This window comes from Trichosurus vulpecula, chromosome 8, assembly GCF_011100635.1.
Source record: "Trichosurus vulpecula isolate mTriVul1 chromosome 8, mTriVul1.pri, whole genome shotgun sequence".
In the NCBI taxonomy this organism is placed as follows: Eukaryota; Metazoa; Chordata; class Mammalia; order Diprotodontia; family Phalangeridae; genus Trichosurus; species Trichosurus vulpecula.
Window position 1 is genome coordinate 124355995 of NC_050580.1, and position 17055 is coordinate 124373049.

Here is a 17055-nt window from a genome sequence, read left to right on the forward strand (position 1 = left end):
ATGCTCCTTGAGTGCAGCACCTGTGTTTGCTTTTTCTTACAATAACAAAGGTCCCCAGCACCTAGTATAGTGTCTGATGAGAACTTAATAAAAATCTTTGCTGATGGATTGACTTACAACCTGGCTTTAGCCTACTTTTCTAGTCTTACGCTATATGATTCCCCTTCATGTACTATGGTCCAAACTGGCCTTGTTTTTCCACTGCATGACAGTCTGTCTCCCATGGCCATGACTTTGCACAGAGGGGCCCTTCATACCTACAATGTCCTCCTTTTCCACTTCTGTCTTTTAGAATCCTTAGTTCTCTTCAAACTCAGCTCAAGTGTCAGGGGATCTTCCCTGACCACCCCAGCTACTAGCGCCTCTACTCCTTCTCCAATTACCTTGTATTGATTTTGTACAAACTTATGTGTGTTCATATTATTTCTCCTGATAGAAAGTAAATTGTTTTAGGTCAGGAACTGTTTCATTTTATCTCCAACATCTAGCATTGTGCTTGACATGGGGTAAACACTTAAAAATACTTGCTGGGCAATTGATTATCCCATGTGCCATACTAGTTTAACAAACCCTTGAACTGATATAGTAGATAGAATTCATACCCCAAATCTAATCCTGAAATTGGGATAGAGAGGTGCTTCTGGGAATTTCCTCTTTTTCTGCTTATTTTCCTCTTACTCCAGAAGAGGGCTTAGGGAACTGAATATCTGCTTTGGCTCCTGCTGTTGGAGCTCTGGACTCTGAAGAGAACCATGGCAGCATCAATGTTGGGTAATGGATTATTTATATTCACTGCCTCAATTTGCTTATGCTATATGCTGTATTTCTCTTCTCATGTCCAGGTAAACTGAACTGGGGCTCAGTGGTGAATGCAGATGCCTCTTCTAAAGCTGGGGGAGTCTACCGGCCCTCCCCCATTTAGGCTAAAGAAGGAGCTTACCTATGTCACAGCGATTGCCCATATACCCAGGGGAGCATAGACAGATGACACTTCCCTCCCTCTCCTGGCAGGTCCCAGCTCCACATGGCTCTTCAGCACATGACCTATGGGTGGCTGCAACCAGCAGGGGAAGAGCAGATCAACCCGATTATCTCGCCACTTTGGGCAGCCACTTGGGCAGCCTGACTGACCTCTCAGCTAAGGGAGCTGAGGTCTCTGGAGTTCTTAGTACACCTGTTTTGGGTCAATATGTTTCTACCCAGCTTTGCTTTATTAGATGTCGAATCCCATTGATTTTGTGTGGGCTCTGTGGAACTTTGAAAAAGATGCTTTAAAAACAAAGGAGAGGTGGAGAGAGCCCACAAGAAGCAAAGAAGGCAAACTAATTAGATACCACTTTTTTGTACCTAGTAGAGGGGTCTACTGCATCATTTCTAATGATTTCATTCTCTTTTTGTGTTTAGAATCCAATAAACCACGTCTATATCTATATTATGAACAGCTTCCCCACCCCTCCACCCCACCCCCTCCACATATTCACTATATTTGAAGTCAGAAAAAAATAACCATACCTTCAGTTGTGGACTCTGATTCTTGTCTCCCATCTGAGGAAGCTTGAGATGCAATGGAAGTGTCTGTGGGGGAGGGAACTGTTCCAACTCCTTCAGTCTCTTCTCCTGATACTAAAGGACTAGAGGACTCAATTTCTGTTTGAGCCTCTTCAGGGCTCTGGGTCGGATACCTGAATTCAGTGTCCGAAACACTGGTGCTAATGACTACATCTGGCAAAGAGATGTCACCTGAAATTTCTGGCAGGGGTGGGGTTGGGAGTCCAGAAACTTCCCCACTTACATCAGTCCTGTTTTCAAGACTCACAGGGAATTCACCACTGGCCAGAGGCACAGATGATGTTTCTAAGTCCACATCTTGGGGGCTGGATGTTTCTCCATTAATATCATGTGTAGTAGATGTTTCCTCGGAGATCCCAGGAAAGGCAGATGATTCTCCACTCAGGTCAGGTGTGGAGGATGGGTCACTGGTCACTTCCTGGAAAGTAGATGTTTCCCCACTTCCATTTGATGATGAAGGTACTTCATGGTCAGTTTCATAAAGTGCAGATGTTGTGCCACTTACATCAGGGACAGCAGATGCCTCAGGATATGCTGATAACTCACCACTCACCTCAGGAACTGCTGATGCCTCTACCTCAGTTTCATGGGTTGTTGACATTCCACTGAACTCACCAGAAACTGAGGACTCTCCACTGGACTCAACAAAATAAGGAAGTGTCACGGTAGATCCTTGACCGAGTTCTTGTGAAACTGTTGGTTTGGTAACTGCTTCCACTAAATCTGTGGTAATCAAAGTGACTTCTGGAAACCCTGAGGCCTCTCCACTGCTGCTGGTGACTGCCAATGATTCTCCACTTACATCAGTGACCCCAGAAAAATCACCACTGAAAGATGGTGTGCTAGATGACTCTCCACTGGTCTCTATCAAGCCTGGCTGTGACCCACTGAGATCCACACTTCCAGATACTTCCCCAGAGGCTTCTGTTTCTCCTGAAGGGGTTCCACTGATTTCTAAGACCCCAAAAGGTCCTTCTCCTGCCTCTTCTGCTGTTGAAGTTGGAGTTGTGGATTCAACCAAAGTTCTATCTACAAGAGATACTGTGGGAAAACCAGACGAAAGTCCACTACTGTCATATTCTCCAGATGTCAGGCCACTTCCAGTCCCTGCTCCTGAGGGTTCTCCACTGAACTCCACTGATCCACTTGGCAGGCCACTAAATTCTGGGGCACCTGAAGCAAGCCCACTGGATTCTATGGTTCCAGATGATTGTCCACTGAAGTCCACAATTCCAGAGAAGTTACCTGATAGATCTGCCTCCCCAGAAGGAAAGCCACTTATTTCCACAGAACCTAAACCTTCTTCCTTTTCCCTGAATGCAGTTGGGGCCACTTCAACAAAACCAGTATCAACAAATGTAACACTGGTTGATTCACCACTGCCACTTACAGTCCCAGAAACCAAACCACTGAGATCACCCACCCCACTCAGATCAGATATTCCAGATGTTTCACCACTGAACCCAGGAACTCCAGATGGTTGCCCACTGATATCAAATACTCCAGATGTTGCTCCACTGAGGTCAGTTACTCCAAATGGTTGCCCACTGCCAAATAGTACTCCAGATGTCTCCCCACTGATATCTGTTATACCAGAAGGCTCTCCACTGGGTTCAAGTACTCCAGATGTTTCTCCACTGGCATCAGGTAATCCAGAGGGTTGACCACTGACATAGGGTATTTCAGATGGCTTCTGAGTTAAGTCAAAAATCCCTGATGTCTCTCCACTGGCATCAGGAAAGCCAGATGCACTGATTCCAAATATTCCAGATGTTTCTCCACTGGTCTCGGGAGTTCCAGGTACATACCCACTGACCTCAAATAGTCCAGATGTTTCTCCACTGGCTTCAGGAATTCCAGATGCCTGTCCACTTATTCCAAATATTCCAGATGTTTCCCCACTGGTATCAGGCAATCCTGATGCCTGTCCACTGAGCTCAGTTCCTGAAGGTAGTTCACTAGTTCCTCCACTAATATCCCACTCTCCAGATGGCAGCCCTGATATTTCTCCTTGACCACTGATTCCAATGGTTCCCTTCCCTTCTAACTGGCTGGCAGTGGTTGCTGTGACCACTTCCACCAATGTAGTATCAACAAGAGAGACAGTTGGGAATCCAGATGGAAATCCACTCAAATCAGGCAGTCCAGATGCGAGGCCACTTCCAAAGTCCACCCCCGAGTGCTCACCACTAAATCCAGATGGCAAGCCACTTGTTTCTGGAGTTTGGCCACTTCCTAGAGCTCCAGAAGGCAGCTCCCCAAGGTCCAAGTGTTCAGAAGCAGACCCAACTAAGTCTTCTCCTGAAGGTAATCCACTAACTTCAGTAGTGCTAGACCAGCCACTTACATCTGTTTCCCCTGAAGCCAATCCACTCTCCTCAGGTAGCCCAGAGCCTTCTCCAGATGAAAGGCCACTGAAATCCACGCTGCCAGAGGGCAGTCCACTTACACTGCCCTCAGAGGGCTGCCCACTTGTTTCAAACCCTCCTGAAGCTTCTCCACTGGCAATGAAGTCTCCACTCTCATCTGGAACACCAGATGGCTCTCCAGAAGCTGATAGTTCCCCACTGGCACTCACATCCGGAATACCAGATGGCTCTCCAAAGACTGATGGTTCCCCACTGGCACTCACATCTGGAACTCCCAGATCTGGGATACCAGATGGCTCTCCAGAGGCTGATGGTTCCCCGCTGCCACTCACATCTGGAATACCAGATGGCTCTCCAAAGACTGATGGTTCTCTGCTGGCACTCACATCTGGAACTCCCAGATCTGGGACACCAGATGGCTCTCCAGAGGCTGATGGTTCCCCGCTGCCACTCACATCCAGAATACCAGATGGCTCTCCAAAGACTGATGGTTCCCCACTGGCACTCACATCTGGAACTCCCAGATCTGGGACACCGGATGGCTCTCCAGAGGCTGATGGTTCCCCGCTGCCACTCACATCCGGAATACCAGATGGCTCTCCAAAGACTGATGGTTCCCCACTGGCACTCACATCTGGAACTCCCAGATCTGGGACACCGGATGGCTCTCCAGAGGCTGATGGTTCCCCACTGGCACTCACATCTGGAATACCAGATGGCTCTCCAAAGACTGATGGTTCCCTGCTGGCACTCACATCTGGAACTCCCAAATCTGGAGCACCAGATGGCTCTCCAGAGGCTGATGGTTCCCCACTGGCACTCACATCTGGAATACCAGATGGCTCTCCAAAGACTGATGGTTCCCCACTGGCACTCACATCTGGAACTCCCAAATCTGGAGCACCAGATGGCTCTCCAGAGGCTGATGGCTCCCCGCTGGCACTCACATCTGGAATACCAGATGGCTCTCCAAAGACTGATGGTTCCCCACTGGCACTCATATCTGGAACTCCCAAATCTGGAGCACCAGATGGCTCTCCAGAGGCTGATGGCTCCCCGCTGGCACTCACATCTGGAATACCAGATGGCTCTCCAAAGACTGATGGTTCTCTGCTGGCACTCACATCTGGAACTCCCAAATCTGGAGCACCAGATGGCTCTCCAAAGACTGATGGTTCCCCACTGGCACTCATATCTGGAACTCCCAAATCTGGAGCACCAGATGGCTCTCCAGAGGCTGATGGCTCCCCGCTGGCACTCACATCTGGAATACCAGATGGCTCTCCAAAGACTGATGGTTCCCTGCTGGCACTCACATCTGGAACTCCCAAATCTGGAGCACCAGATGGCTCTCCAGAGGCTGATGGTTCCCCACTGGCACTCACATCTGGAATACCAGATGGCTCTCCAAAGACTGATGGTTCCCTGCTGGCACTCACATCTGGAACTCCCAAATCTGGAGCACCAGATGGCTCTCCAGAGGCTGATGGTTCCCCACTGGCACTCACATCTGGAATACCAGATGGCTCTCCAAAGACTGATGGTTCCCTGCTGGCACTCACATCTGGAACTCCCAAATCTGGAGCACCAGATGGCTCTCCAGAGGCTGATGGTTCCCCACTGGCACTCACATCTGGAATACCAGATGGCTCTCCAAAGACTGATGGTTCCCCGCTGGCACTCACATCTGGAACACCAGATGGCTCTCCAGAGGCTGACGGCTCCCCGCTGGCACTCACGTCTGGAACACCAGATGGCTCTCCAGAGGCTGAAGGTGCTTCACTGAAAGAAGGCTCTACAGTACTTTCTTCAGGAATAGCACTAATGGGAGGCCAGGATGAAGGACTCACTGAAGGAGGAAAGGAAAAAAAGGGACTTTATTGATAAGCACTGATAGGACCCTGTGGCCCCTTACACCTAAAAGCCTAAGCCCACTTTTATCATTCTCTTTATACTACATATGTCATACTGATGGAATTCTTAACCAGGGGTCCATGGACCCCCAAAAGATTCAGAGGGTCTACAAACTCTTACAAAAAAGGAAAATATTTTGATAACTGTATTTCAATACTATTAGTGTCCTTTCTATGCATTATACTTTATGTATTTAAAAAACATTATTCTAAGAATGGATACATATTCTTCAATAGACTGCCCGTGACAGGAAAAAGGTTAAGAATCTTTGAACTAAAGACTTACAACATCCCTGGAAGGAGGAAAGGTGACACACCTCTGACACTAACTCACTTTGTGTCCTTGTGCAAGCCACTCAACCTCTGAGGGCCTTAGTTTTTTCAAAATGATGGTGGTGATAGCAGTGGTGGTAAGGACACTAGAAGTCATCTGTAGAGCCCTTTGTACCTCTTATATTTTATGACTTTGACTAGCAACACTACTACTATAAGTTTATGCTACTAATATCATGTTCAAAAATATTTTCACAGGTATGTTCTTTCTTCTCACCTCAGGAGTGGGTATTATTTTATGGACAGGGAAATTGAGGCACAAGAGAGGTTTAAATGAATTGATTCAGACTCATAAACTTAATCATTCTCTGGTGCTTCCACAGATCCTTCTAGTCATTTTCCATTAGTAGCTTCAAGTGCAGTCCAGGTTCACCTGTATTTTCACTTCTAGCAGTGACTTTTTCCTGAGCCCTTATGGGAGTAAGGGGCTCTCTCTGTCTCTCTTACCTCTCTGTCTTTATGTCTGTCAATGTGTCTCTTTATGATGACTTCTCTACCACATTTTAGAGAGTGGTGACATATAGTGCCAGTGCCTGGCACATAGTAGGTGCTTAATAAATGTTGATTGGATTAGATATAGTGCTACAATATGCATTCAATTCACCAGTTACTGAGTAGCTACTATGTATAAGGCATTATCCTAATACTGGGAATACAAAGAGAGAATACTTGTTCTCAAAGAGCCTTTGATGATACCTTTATGTAGTTTGTCCCATGATGGACTAATTATGGCAGATAAGAGAGAGAGGTGTTTCCTGGAATCAGTAATCAATAAAGGAACCCCAGAAAGTCCCTTGCTCAAAAATCTCTCTCTCACATATTCTAGTAATTGGAGAGTCCTATAGGAATAACTCTTTGGGGATACAAGTAGTCTTGATACTGGTTAAATCTATTGATCACTCATACTCTAGAGTTAAATGTTTTGATTAGAACACTATTGGCTGGAATGGGAATTTTTACTAGGGAGGTAGGTGGGGAGGAGGAGAAAGAAAAGGAGAATTGTAGAATTTTGGGACCCCAAAGACCTTCAATCATCTAGTGCCACCTCCTCACTTCTGAGGCAAAAGAAGCATGGGTCAGACTCTTGCCCGTATAACCCTCTTCCCCTTGGCACTGCCCAAATACTCTCTCTCTCTGTCTTTATACTCCCTTCTTTGAGGGACTATGAAACATAGAAGGTTATGGAGTCAGGAGTGGTCCTGCATATTTGAAGCCGATAAAAAGGAGGTACCATTTCTCCTTTCTTTTCCGTCTCAGCATCGTTGAAGTGATATACATATAGTATAATTGACTGGTAAATTAATTAATGGTGTTGTGGATGCTAAACACTCTCTTTGAGTTCAGAGCCTCAGAGACATACTTATGCAGGATTGCACAGAGAATCAATAACTGATCTGAGAAATAGGAGACAGGTCTCTGGGATTCCCATGGAGAGAAAGGATTCCCCACCTGAGTAGAGAGGGCATTGCTAGCAATGTGGTGCAGTGGATAAAGACCTAGACTTAAAAGCAGGAAGACCTGACTTCAAAACTCACTTCAGATCCTTATTAGCTACATGACCCTGGACAAGTCACCTGCATTGTTTGCTTCAATTTCGTGAAGGAGTTGGACTAGATAGGCTCGAAGGTCCCTTGTAGCTGTAAATCTATGATCCTTTGGTCTAGATCAAGATGTTTCCTAGGAGGCATGGGTTCATGCTGACCTGAGAGTAATGAAGTAGTTGTTGGAAAAAATTCTGCTTCCCACTCTGTCTGATTCTCGGGTACAGTAGTAAATTCTCCCCTGGATAGGGCTTCTCCCTCCTTTGGAGCCACCTGAGTTGGAATCAGCTCTTCTTCAATGATGGAGACCTGTGTGCCACCTTCTTTTTCCTCCAGAGAAGGCCCAGCTAAAACATTCAAGAAGAGACAGTGAATGACCTCACAAGCAGGAAACTCCTACCTCAGATTACTCAGGGTCCTGTCCCAGAGCATCCATTTAGGACATAGTTCTTGATCCCTGAAGAAACAGGGACAGACAAGAGGGAGGTTCTTCTGTCAATACTCACATTCTAATGCACTCAGGCAAACAACTTGGGCTTTGATGGAAAAGCAAGAAGTGCTGAGATAATAAGCTCATGTTGCATCCCTCTCTGCCTTTGCCCTATGTCTGGGAAATCTTTCTTTGTGATGACTCTTCTGCCCCACTTTTAGGTTATAGGATCATCTAACAGGTACATGGCTTGGAAGGGCTATAGGGAGGGGACTATAAAGACAAGTAATTCTGTAACATAAAGGGACCTTTCCTACTGCATTAGGGAAAATTGGGCAGTGTGAAAAGGGTGACATGGTACCTTGGAAACAGTAAACATGGTGCCGGGACAGGGGGTGAGGAAAGCCAGTCTGGTTGGAGTACAGGTAGACAGTTCTAACACCTGGCTTGTCCCCACCACATGCAGAGCGGGGCGTAATGATAGGATAGCGGACGCTGCCATCTGCCAGCCAGCCAGCATGGCATTTGTCCAGGCCCCGGCGCCAGGCAGCATAAAGCTGCCCCGTGGAAGCCAGGGTGGCGTTGTGCTCTTCACAGTATTCTTGGGCTTCTTGGAAGGTGAACAGCTCCGGTCGAGTGGCAAAGAAGACCTCACCTATTAGGAATATACAATTAGATTCGATTGCTCCCAGAGCCAAATACCCTGTCTAGAGGCACCCCTTCCCCGTACCTCCCCTGGGTTCTTACAGACATTTTCACACAAATACACATATATTCAAAGTGTCATCATCCCCTCCTTCACACATATACTTGTGGTTTATACAGAGTATGGCTCCAAACTACCTGAGCATTGTAGGGAACTGCTGGGTGTAGAAACTTCTTTCACCAATGTAGGTTAGCTACTAGTCTATAACCCAGAGTCTTGTTGAGTTGGCTGAGGGCACTGGGAAGTTAAGTCACTTGCCCATAGCCATGCAATTAGCATATGTCAGAGATAGGACTTGAACTCGGATCTTCCCAGTTCCTATATCTAGCTACCTCTCTTGAATGACACATTCTCCTATGACTAAATGAATTTTCCTCATTGGACACTTTGAGTGCTGCATACAAGTGCAATGTATACTTTAGTTCTTTTAGTGTGCGCATATGGCTTGGTGTTGGTGCTTTTCTTTTCTCCTGGTCTGTGGTTCGTGCCCTGGAGTCAAAATGTTTCCCTGTTTTGTGCTGGGGAAGTACCACTGAAGGTACTAAACAGAGAGAGAGAGAGACAGACAGAGAGAGACAGAGAAAACAGAGAGAGACAGAGACATAGAGACAGAGACATAGAGACAGAGACACAGAGACAGAGAGAAAGAGATAAAGACAGATTTAGAGACAGGGAAAAAGAGACAGAGAGAGGGACAAAGAGAGAGACAGAGACAGAGAGATAGAGAGACAGAAACAGAGAGAGATAGAGACAAAAACAGAAAGAGAGAGAAGGAAAGGAAGAGAGAGTAAGAGACACAGATAGACAAATAGAAGCAGATGCAGAAATGGAAGGAATATGGCAGTCTAAAAGAGAGATTGATCCACGTTTTTCCCCCACTGGATCTTTTCTGACTCAGAGAGTTGTGTAGGAAGGACAAATGGTACTTCTGGGATATTTGCCCATTGCTAAGGAGCTCCATCCAAAATTCCTCATGTTGGGCCCTCAACCCATACAGAACAGAGCTTTGGGGATGTTGATTCTGTACCCAGTAGCCAGTCTACGTAGCAATATACATCATAGGTCTCTGATGCTGGGCGTAGGCCATAGGTCCTGACGCCTGGGCTGCTGTCCTTATCTCCGACACACTGGGTCCGGGGACTCACAATGGGGTATCTGCAAAGGAAAGAGTGGAAAAATGTTTAGCTCCAGACAGTAGGAGACAGGGCTTTTGAAGAAGACGGCATTAGTCACTTATGGACTTAAAGGATGTCTTTGGTTCTTCTAATGGAAGTATGATGAGGAATCCTGGACCTAGGACTTCCAGGCACAGAGAAATATCTAGCTCTGATACAGTAGCATCATCATGAACATTAGTATTGGTTGTGAGGATGGATTTGGTAACTTCATAGGTGACCTCTGATTACAGAGAACACCCTGGGAATTGGGATCACCAACTAAGCAGGAAAGGATTAAGAATGAGCAGGGCAGTTATCTAGAGAAAAGGCAATGGGAAAGAAGGCGATGACTTAACCCATCTACTCAGTGACTCTTGGAGAAATAAATTGTGAAGACTTATATTAAAAGTCTTTTTTTAGTCAGGACTGTCCCTGGATGTCCGTTGTTCTTTGTTTTTTTTTTTTACATTGGCTGCAGAGAGAAATCAATAGCTATAGCTTGATTCTGGACTCCTAAGAATCTGTGAGGATGTCTCTTGAATTCATTTCCTGTGGCCAAATTCTGCTGTGCTGAGACTAGAGGTCACCATGGCTGGGAAATTGCCTAGGAGTGTTGTATTGGTGGAGCTACCTTAGGAATAGACTGGCCCAGAACAGACTAAATTCAAGTACAGAGTTGGAGGACCACTTTTTCTGGATGTTGTAGAGGAGACTGTAGGGTCATTGACATGGAGATGGAAGAGAATGGAGAGGTCATTTAATCCAACACCCTCATTTTGCATTTGAAGAAACTGTGACGTTGAGGAGTGAAGCGATATGTCCCAGGATTTCTGATCATAAGGCCATAGGTCCAGAACCAAAAGAGAACGAGAGGTCACTTTATCCAATGGCCTTGTTTTATAGACTAAGGAAACTGAAGCCCCGAGAAGAATCATGACTTGCCTAAGGATTCCTGCTCAGATATAGGTTGGATTAGATCTCCGAGGTCCCTTCCAACTTGGAGATTCTGTGATTTCTATCTGAAGACTAAGGGAGAAATGGAGGCCCTGGCTCTGGGGCTCACCTGACTGTCTGGTCCTGCAGCCAGCCAGCATCACATTGTTCATAGCCAGCCTCATAGGCTGCCTGTAGCTGTTCTGGTGTAGCAATGACAGCTCCTGTGGCCCTACAGGCCTGTTGGGCCTCTTCATAGGTGAGAGAGTATCTGGTGGAACCTGGACGGTAATGGAACACAACACCTGGTTGGAAAGAAAAGAAGGGAAAAGTCAGCCTCAGGTATGGGTGGTGGCAGTGGTGAGGGAGATGCAGATTGAGACTTCTTTTCAATCAGCCTAGTGATGCTAAAAGCATACTTCCTGCTTCTACTCCAAAGCCCAACATTCCAAATAATTTTTACTATTGCATCACACCTGTAGGTTTACTCATCGAATTAGCCAGACATACCACTAGGTTTCAAAGACTCAGTTATTCCTTTCATCATCATCATCATCATCATCAAACATTTATTATTGCCTTCTATGTGCCAGTTGCTGTGCTCAGTGCTGAGGATTCAAAGAAAGGCAGACACAGTCCTTTCCCTTGAGGAGTTCACAGAATAATAGGGGAGACAACATGGGAACAACTATATACCAATAATATATATATGTGTGTGTGTGTGTGTGTGTGTGTGTGTGTGTGTGTGTGTGTGTGTATAAATGGGAAATCACTTTAAAAGGGAGGCATTACAGGCTAGAGTTCATAGATTTACCCCTGTATCTCTTTCAAAAGATTTTTGAAGTTATAAGAGACTTTGGAGCTCATCATTTTACAGGTAAGACAACTGAGGCCCAGAAAGTTGAAGTGACTCTAATGATGAGAACAGCAATTATTAGAAAGCAGTACAATTCTAGAACTGTGGATAATTTAAAAAAATTATTGTTTAATTATGATCAATCTAAGTTCTACCTTCCCACCTCTCCTCCCTCTTTTGCCCTTACTCAGTCCCATACTCTGTGGCTGATTATTTTGAACAACTTGACTAAACCCTATGAACCTTGACTCTCTTTCCCATTCCCTGGACTTCAGAGGAAAATCTAGAGACTTTCTGGTACATTGATGGTTGTTTTCTTTTCAAGGGACTCTTAGGTGCTTGGTGTTTATCTCCTCATCTTGTTGCTTTGAGAGTCTAGGTCACTTAGTTGCTTAAAGGATTCCCTTTTATCCACGCCTCTTTCTTTCATTTCCTAAAGCTGTCCATTTGCCTAGCCACTCCTCGTTGGTCATTGGAATGGTTCTGTAGCTCTCATCTTCTTCAGGCAAGCTTCCTACCCCGTGAAAGTTGATTAGTTAATAATTGTAGCTTTTCTCCGCTGGTTCTTCCTAGTATTGTAAGCTTTCTAGCAGCCTACAGCTTTCCATATAAGATATCTACTCTTCCTACCAAATCACACTTACCCTGATATACAGATAACATCAATATTTTGCTATTTGGCAGTGAGATATGGAATATAATGATCACTGAAGAATTTGAAATGAATATCACAGAGAGCAATGGTGAGACCTAGGGTAGGGATGAGTAGGCTACAACATGTAGCCCAAGAGGAACTTGGAAGAATAAGATTAAAAGATGTTATCAAGGAGATGTAAGACAGGAAAATATGATGGACTGGTCAAATGGAGAAGAGGAGAGCTGATATTTAGATAACCAGTACTCCACTGGTAGAAGTGAGAAAGGCCTCCAGAACATTGGGTGGGTCTCCTGTGGTGTACTTATGGGAGGCTATGAGAAAGAATCCTTCAGAATAGGCAGACATGAAGGGGTCGTGATCTCAATCACTAGAGAAAACTCCTAAATCAATGAGATCACATGTCCTCTTGAGTTTTTGAATATTCGAGTATTGTTTTTTTTATTACCAGAGTCATAGGTCCACCATTTTTATCTGCTTAGAAATACACAGTCTTTACTGACGCTTCCACAAGTGTTGTCCTTCTGAGATCTTGAGCTGAAAGGAGTGGGCCTAATTCTCTTTACATAGAATCTGTTTATACGCCACTGCAAGTTGATTCTAAATAAATAAATGATATGATAATCTATCCGTTGGTGCCAGTCCTTGTGATGGCTCTTCATTGCTATGTGAGGTATTTGTAGGCTTCCCTGCAAGTCTGATAGTAATAGGACTATCCAAAGACCCTCTGAATTCCCTCAAAGGGCTTACAATCAAGTTAGTCTCTATGATTTGAAGGAGCTGTGGCTGTGTTAGATTATTTGATAATGCCTAATTCTGTCTATCTCCCTGCTCCAGACCCTTAACTAGGGTAGGGAAACTGATTTTCGATCAGTCAGTCTGTCAGCATTTATTAAGGTGAGATTATGAGACTGTTACCCCCAAATGGTGAATTTTGTTCAATAGAGAAAAGTTTTGGCAGGGGTAAACAGACATCTAACTAGCAATATTCTAGTGGTGAAGGAGGAAGGGAGAGTGGGGAGTGGGTCTCATTTAAGGTGTGTCCTGTGGGGAGAAAGCAAGATCCAGATAGCTGAAGTTGCCACACTACTGAAAATCCAATTGTTGAGGGAACCCTGATGATGCTGGGGTTGGCAGAAGGCCGCTGGTTGTATGAGGGTGAGATGGGCAATGGAGGAAGCACTCATGGGAAAGTGCTGTTGAATACCCTCTAAAGGTGTCACCGTGGGGTGAAGGGTGCTTAGCACATAGTAGGTGCTTAATAACATTTCCTGGCTGGCTGAAGACCAGCTACCTAACCCTAGTTATGGATCTGGGGGTGGGGAGAGGCAGTCATGTGACATAGATCATGAGCTTGAGGCTGCTAAGAGAAAGCCTGAGAAAAGACGGAACTTCTACTTCTATTGACATTTTTAAACCCCTAGAATCACATAATTTTGGCTGAAAGAGACCTTGAAGATCATTCTAGTCCAACTGCCTCCTTTTACATTTAGAGTGACTGAAGTTCTGAGAAGTTGTGATTTGACCAGGGCATTGATAGGGCAAGAACTCAGGTCTCCTGCTTCTCAGTCCCATGTTCTTTCCAATATAATTTATGGTGTGCATAGCACTGTGAATTGCCTGGTGATTTACCTGTTGGCGAGAGTGGTCGCTCAGGGACAGCAGCAACCTCTGGGACAGCTGTCACCGGTGCAATCAAGCCCTCTCCTGTGAAGGCTGTGGCAGGTCCCAGCTCAGGGGTGGCAGTGGCAGCCCCCTCTGTGACTTCACCAGGGAAGAGAGTAACACGGGAAGAGGCAGTGGCCTCCGGAAGGAAGCCCCATGGTTTGGTGGCCTCGCCGGTCTCATTTTCCAACACTGGGTAGCCTGTGCCACTCACTGTCCAAGTGAAGGCCTCCTCAGGCTCAGGCCCAGTAGGAGTGATGACATCCTCTGAGGTGACGATGCTGCCTCGGGACTCCTGCTTGGTGACATTTTGGGGCAGCTGCAGTTCCACATCGGGCTGAGTGACTGTCTGAATAGTGATCTCCCCTTCACTGCTCAGATCGTCGGTAAAACTCTCTGGTATGATCTCGACAAAGTCCTCCCCTGGAGTAGAAAGCAAAGGTCGATGGGAAATCAAGGGAGTGGGTCTGTTCAAAGTCTCTCTCATTTCCCCCTCCCTTTGGCAGTCCCATCTGGGCCATCCAAGATAGTCAAGGGAACAGGTTGAGTGGGAGTTACAGAGTTGCTATTAATGATCCACGTTGTGCCTGGCCTCTATCTCTTAGATGTTGCTCTTGTTGCCTGGGCAGCGCCGTTTATATGCCAGCAGGGAGAGAGTGGAGAAACCATATGGCCCTACATTTGTGTACAAGTGGCATCTGCTTGGCCATGCATAGCATGTGCTGCTCAGAGACAGATAACCTCTGCTGGAAAATTCTCAGGATGTCAGAACTTTAGAAGACCATTTCTACTATTACTACCTCTTATTTACATGGTACTTTATGGTATTTAGATTCATTGACAGCTCATTTAAATACATTTGTCCATGGAAGAGCTTCTAATGAGAAGGAACCAATAAATAAAGTATCTAGGGACTCATGACTCCTCAATGGATTGGACTAAAATTAAAATGTTAGAGCTGGAAAGAACATTAGGCATCATTTAATCCAGTCTTTTCATTTCTACAAATGGGGACAAAGACTTGGAGAGCTTAAGAGGCAGTGTGATGCAGTTCAAAGTGCACTGGGTAGGGGTTCTTCACCTGGGGATTCTGGACCCCTAGGGTTCCATATATTTGGATGAGAATAGCTTTATTTATTTATTTATTTTACTATTTTCAGTTTTATTTTTACTAACTTTTGGCTTTCTTTGTGATCCCATGAATCTTATGCTTTGCATTTTAAAACATGATTCTGAGAAGTCTGTCCATAGGCTTCTCCAGACTGTCAAAGGGATCCATGACACAAGAAAGGTTAAGAACCCTTATTCTAAGGAGATAGCAGTTTTAGCCAATTCTCTGCCACTAACTGGCAGCATAATCTTTGGTGGATCCTTTAACTCTTCTGTGACTCAGTTTCCTCATTTATAAAAAACAAAGGACAAGAATTCTGAGCCCAAATGTATGAAAGGTCTATTTTGAGGATCAAACGAGACAATATATGTCAAAGTAACTTCAAACTGAATGTTACTATACAAATGTAAGGAATTATTGCTTGTGTTACTATTATTAGTGACGCGGCCATTGTGCAGTATAGAAAGCTGGCCCTGGAGTCCAAAAGACTCTTTGGAGTTTAAGTCTTGCCTCTGATACCCAATTGCTAATATTAATTAAAATGACAATAATAACAAATGACTTGCCCACGGTCACACAGCTATTTAGTGATAGAACTGCAATTCAAACCCAGGTCTTTCATCTCCCTGCCTGGTGATCTTTCCACTTGAAACAAGGTATAGATAAAATTCAACAATGAACTCTTGTTGCCCCTAACTGGCACCCTCTTCCCCCCAAAAATGTGGGTTACTCTGTGGGTGATGGAGTAAATGCTCGAATACTCTTTGGAATAATGCAATCTCAGCTAGACTCTCCTTTTTCTCTTTGTTGCCACTGTATTGAGGGGAAACACTGGTGTATACTAGGATCATAGGACATAGGAACTTATAGTCAAGCCTAGGAGATATAGGCTAAAATTTCCCCTAGGATATAGGGGCATGGCAGAGTGGATAGTATGCTAGACTTGGCATTGGGAGGAGCCGGGCTCAAATCCCACCTTTGGTACTTTTTAACTGCATGATTCTGGAAAAATCATTTAACCACTCTGATCTTCACTTTCCTTATCTGTAAATTGGGAATAAGGACCTACCTCATCTGGTTGTTGTAAGGTTCAAAGGACCTAATCTATGTAAAGAGCCATATAAATCTGTGATTCCCTGTGACATGGATGCATATGAGAAGTCTTTATATAAGGCTGGGTGCTTTCTACGTATCTGGGGCATGTTTCCTTCACAAGTTGGGGTCAGGAAGGCAGGAGTAGGGTACCATTCACAGGTGATAGGGTTGGTTTTACAGTAGTAAGAATAGCTGGGTCTCTTGAGGTCAGAATGCTCCATCCTTAACTTTCTAAAGAAAAGTCTGGATTTTTCTCCATCCAGGGTATTCCTCTAACGTCGGGGGATCAGTATGGTCTAGTTCTGAACCTTTGGTGATCACCTTTCTGTTTGAACTGGTTAAACAGAAGATACTTTTCCCTAGCTGGTCTGCACTACCCCCCAACGTTGACATGGCAGAGTTGCACCAGGAAGAGCTGAGTTTGAGCCTGGTAAGAGAATTGCCTGTCATCACTACAGTAAGAACAACAGGGCCCCAAGACATATAGAGGTGGAAAGCAGCACAGGTACTCCTTTCACTGCCCATAGAAGATTGACCTGAGGTGCCAGCTACAGGCTCAGGGCTATGGGACACAGGACCAATCAAGCAGGTTCTTTTCCTGGGGAATTTAAGGGAGACAGATAAGGGCAAAGAGGTGTGTGTGTGTGTGTGTGTGTGTCTTAGATCAAGCAGCCTTGTATTTGGTGGTGAAAGGTCAGGGATTGTAGGGAAGAGAATAGCCA

The 17055-nt window shown here is 45.2% G+C and overlaps 1 protein-coding gene across 1 annotated transcript in view; it reads right to left on the reverse strand.

The window, feature by feature from the left end:
• The window catches only part of ACAN (aggrecan), an 85204-nt gene that overhangs the window by 17919 nt on the left and 50230 nt on the right, over positions 1-17055 (reverse strand). Inside the window, exons 7-13 of the mRNA XM_036735915.1 lie at positions 14095-14550; positions 11082-11256; positions 9889-10016; positions 8517-8810; positions 7887-8072; positions 5674-5787; positions 1513-4956 (exon numbers count right to left, since the gene is read on the reverse strand). Of these exons, the coding sequence (XP_036591810.1) occupies positions 1513-4956; positions 5674-5787; positions 7887-8072; positions 8517-8810; positions 9889-10016; positions 11082-11256; positions 14095-14550 (4797 nt within the window). The remainder of the gene's footprint in view (positions 1-1512; positions 4957-5673; positions 5788-7886; positions 8073-8516; positions 8811-9888; positions 10017-11081; positions 11257-14094; positions 14551-17055) is intronic.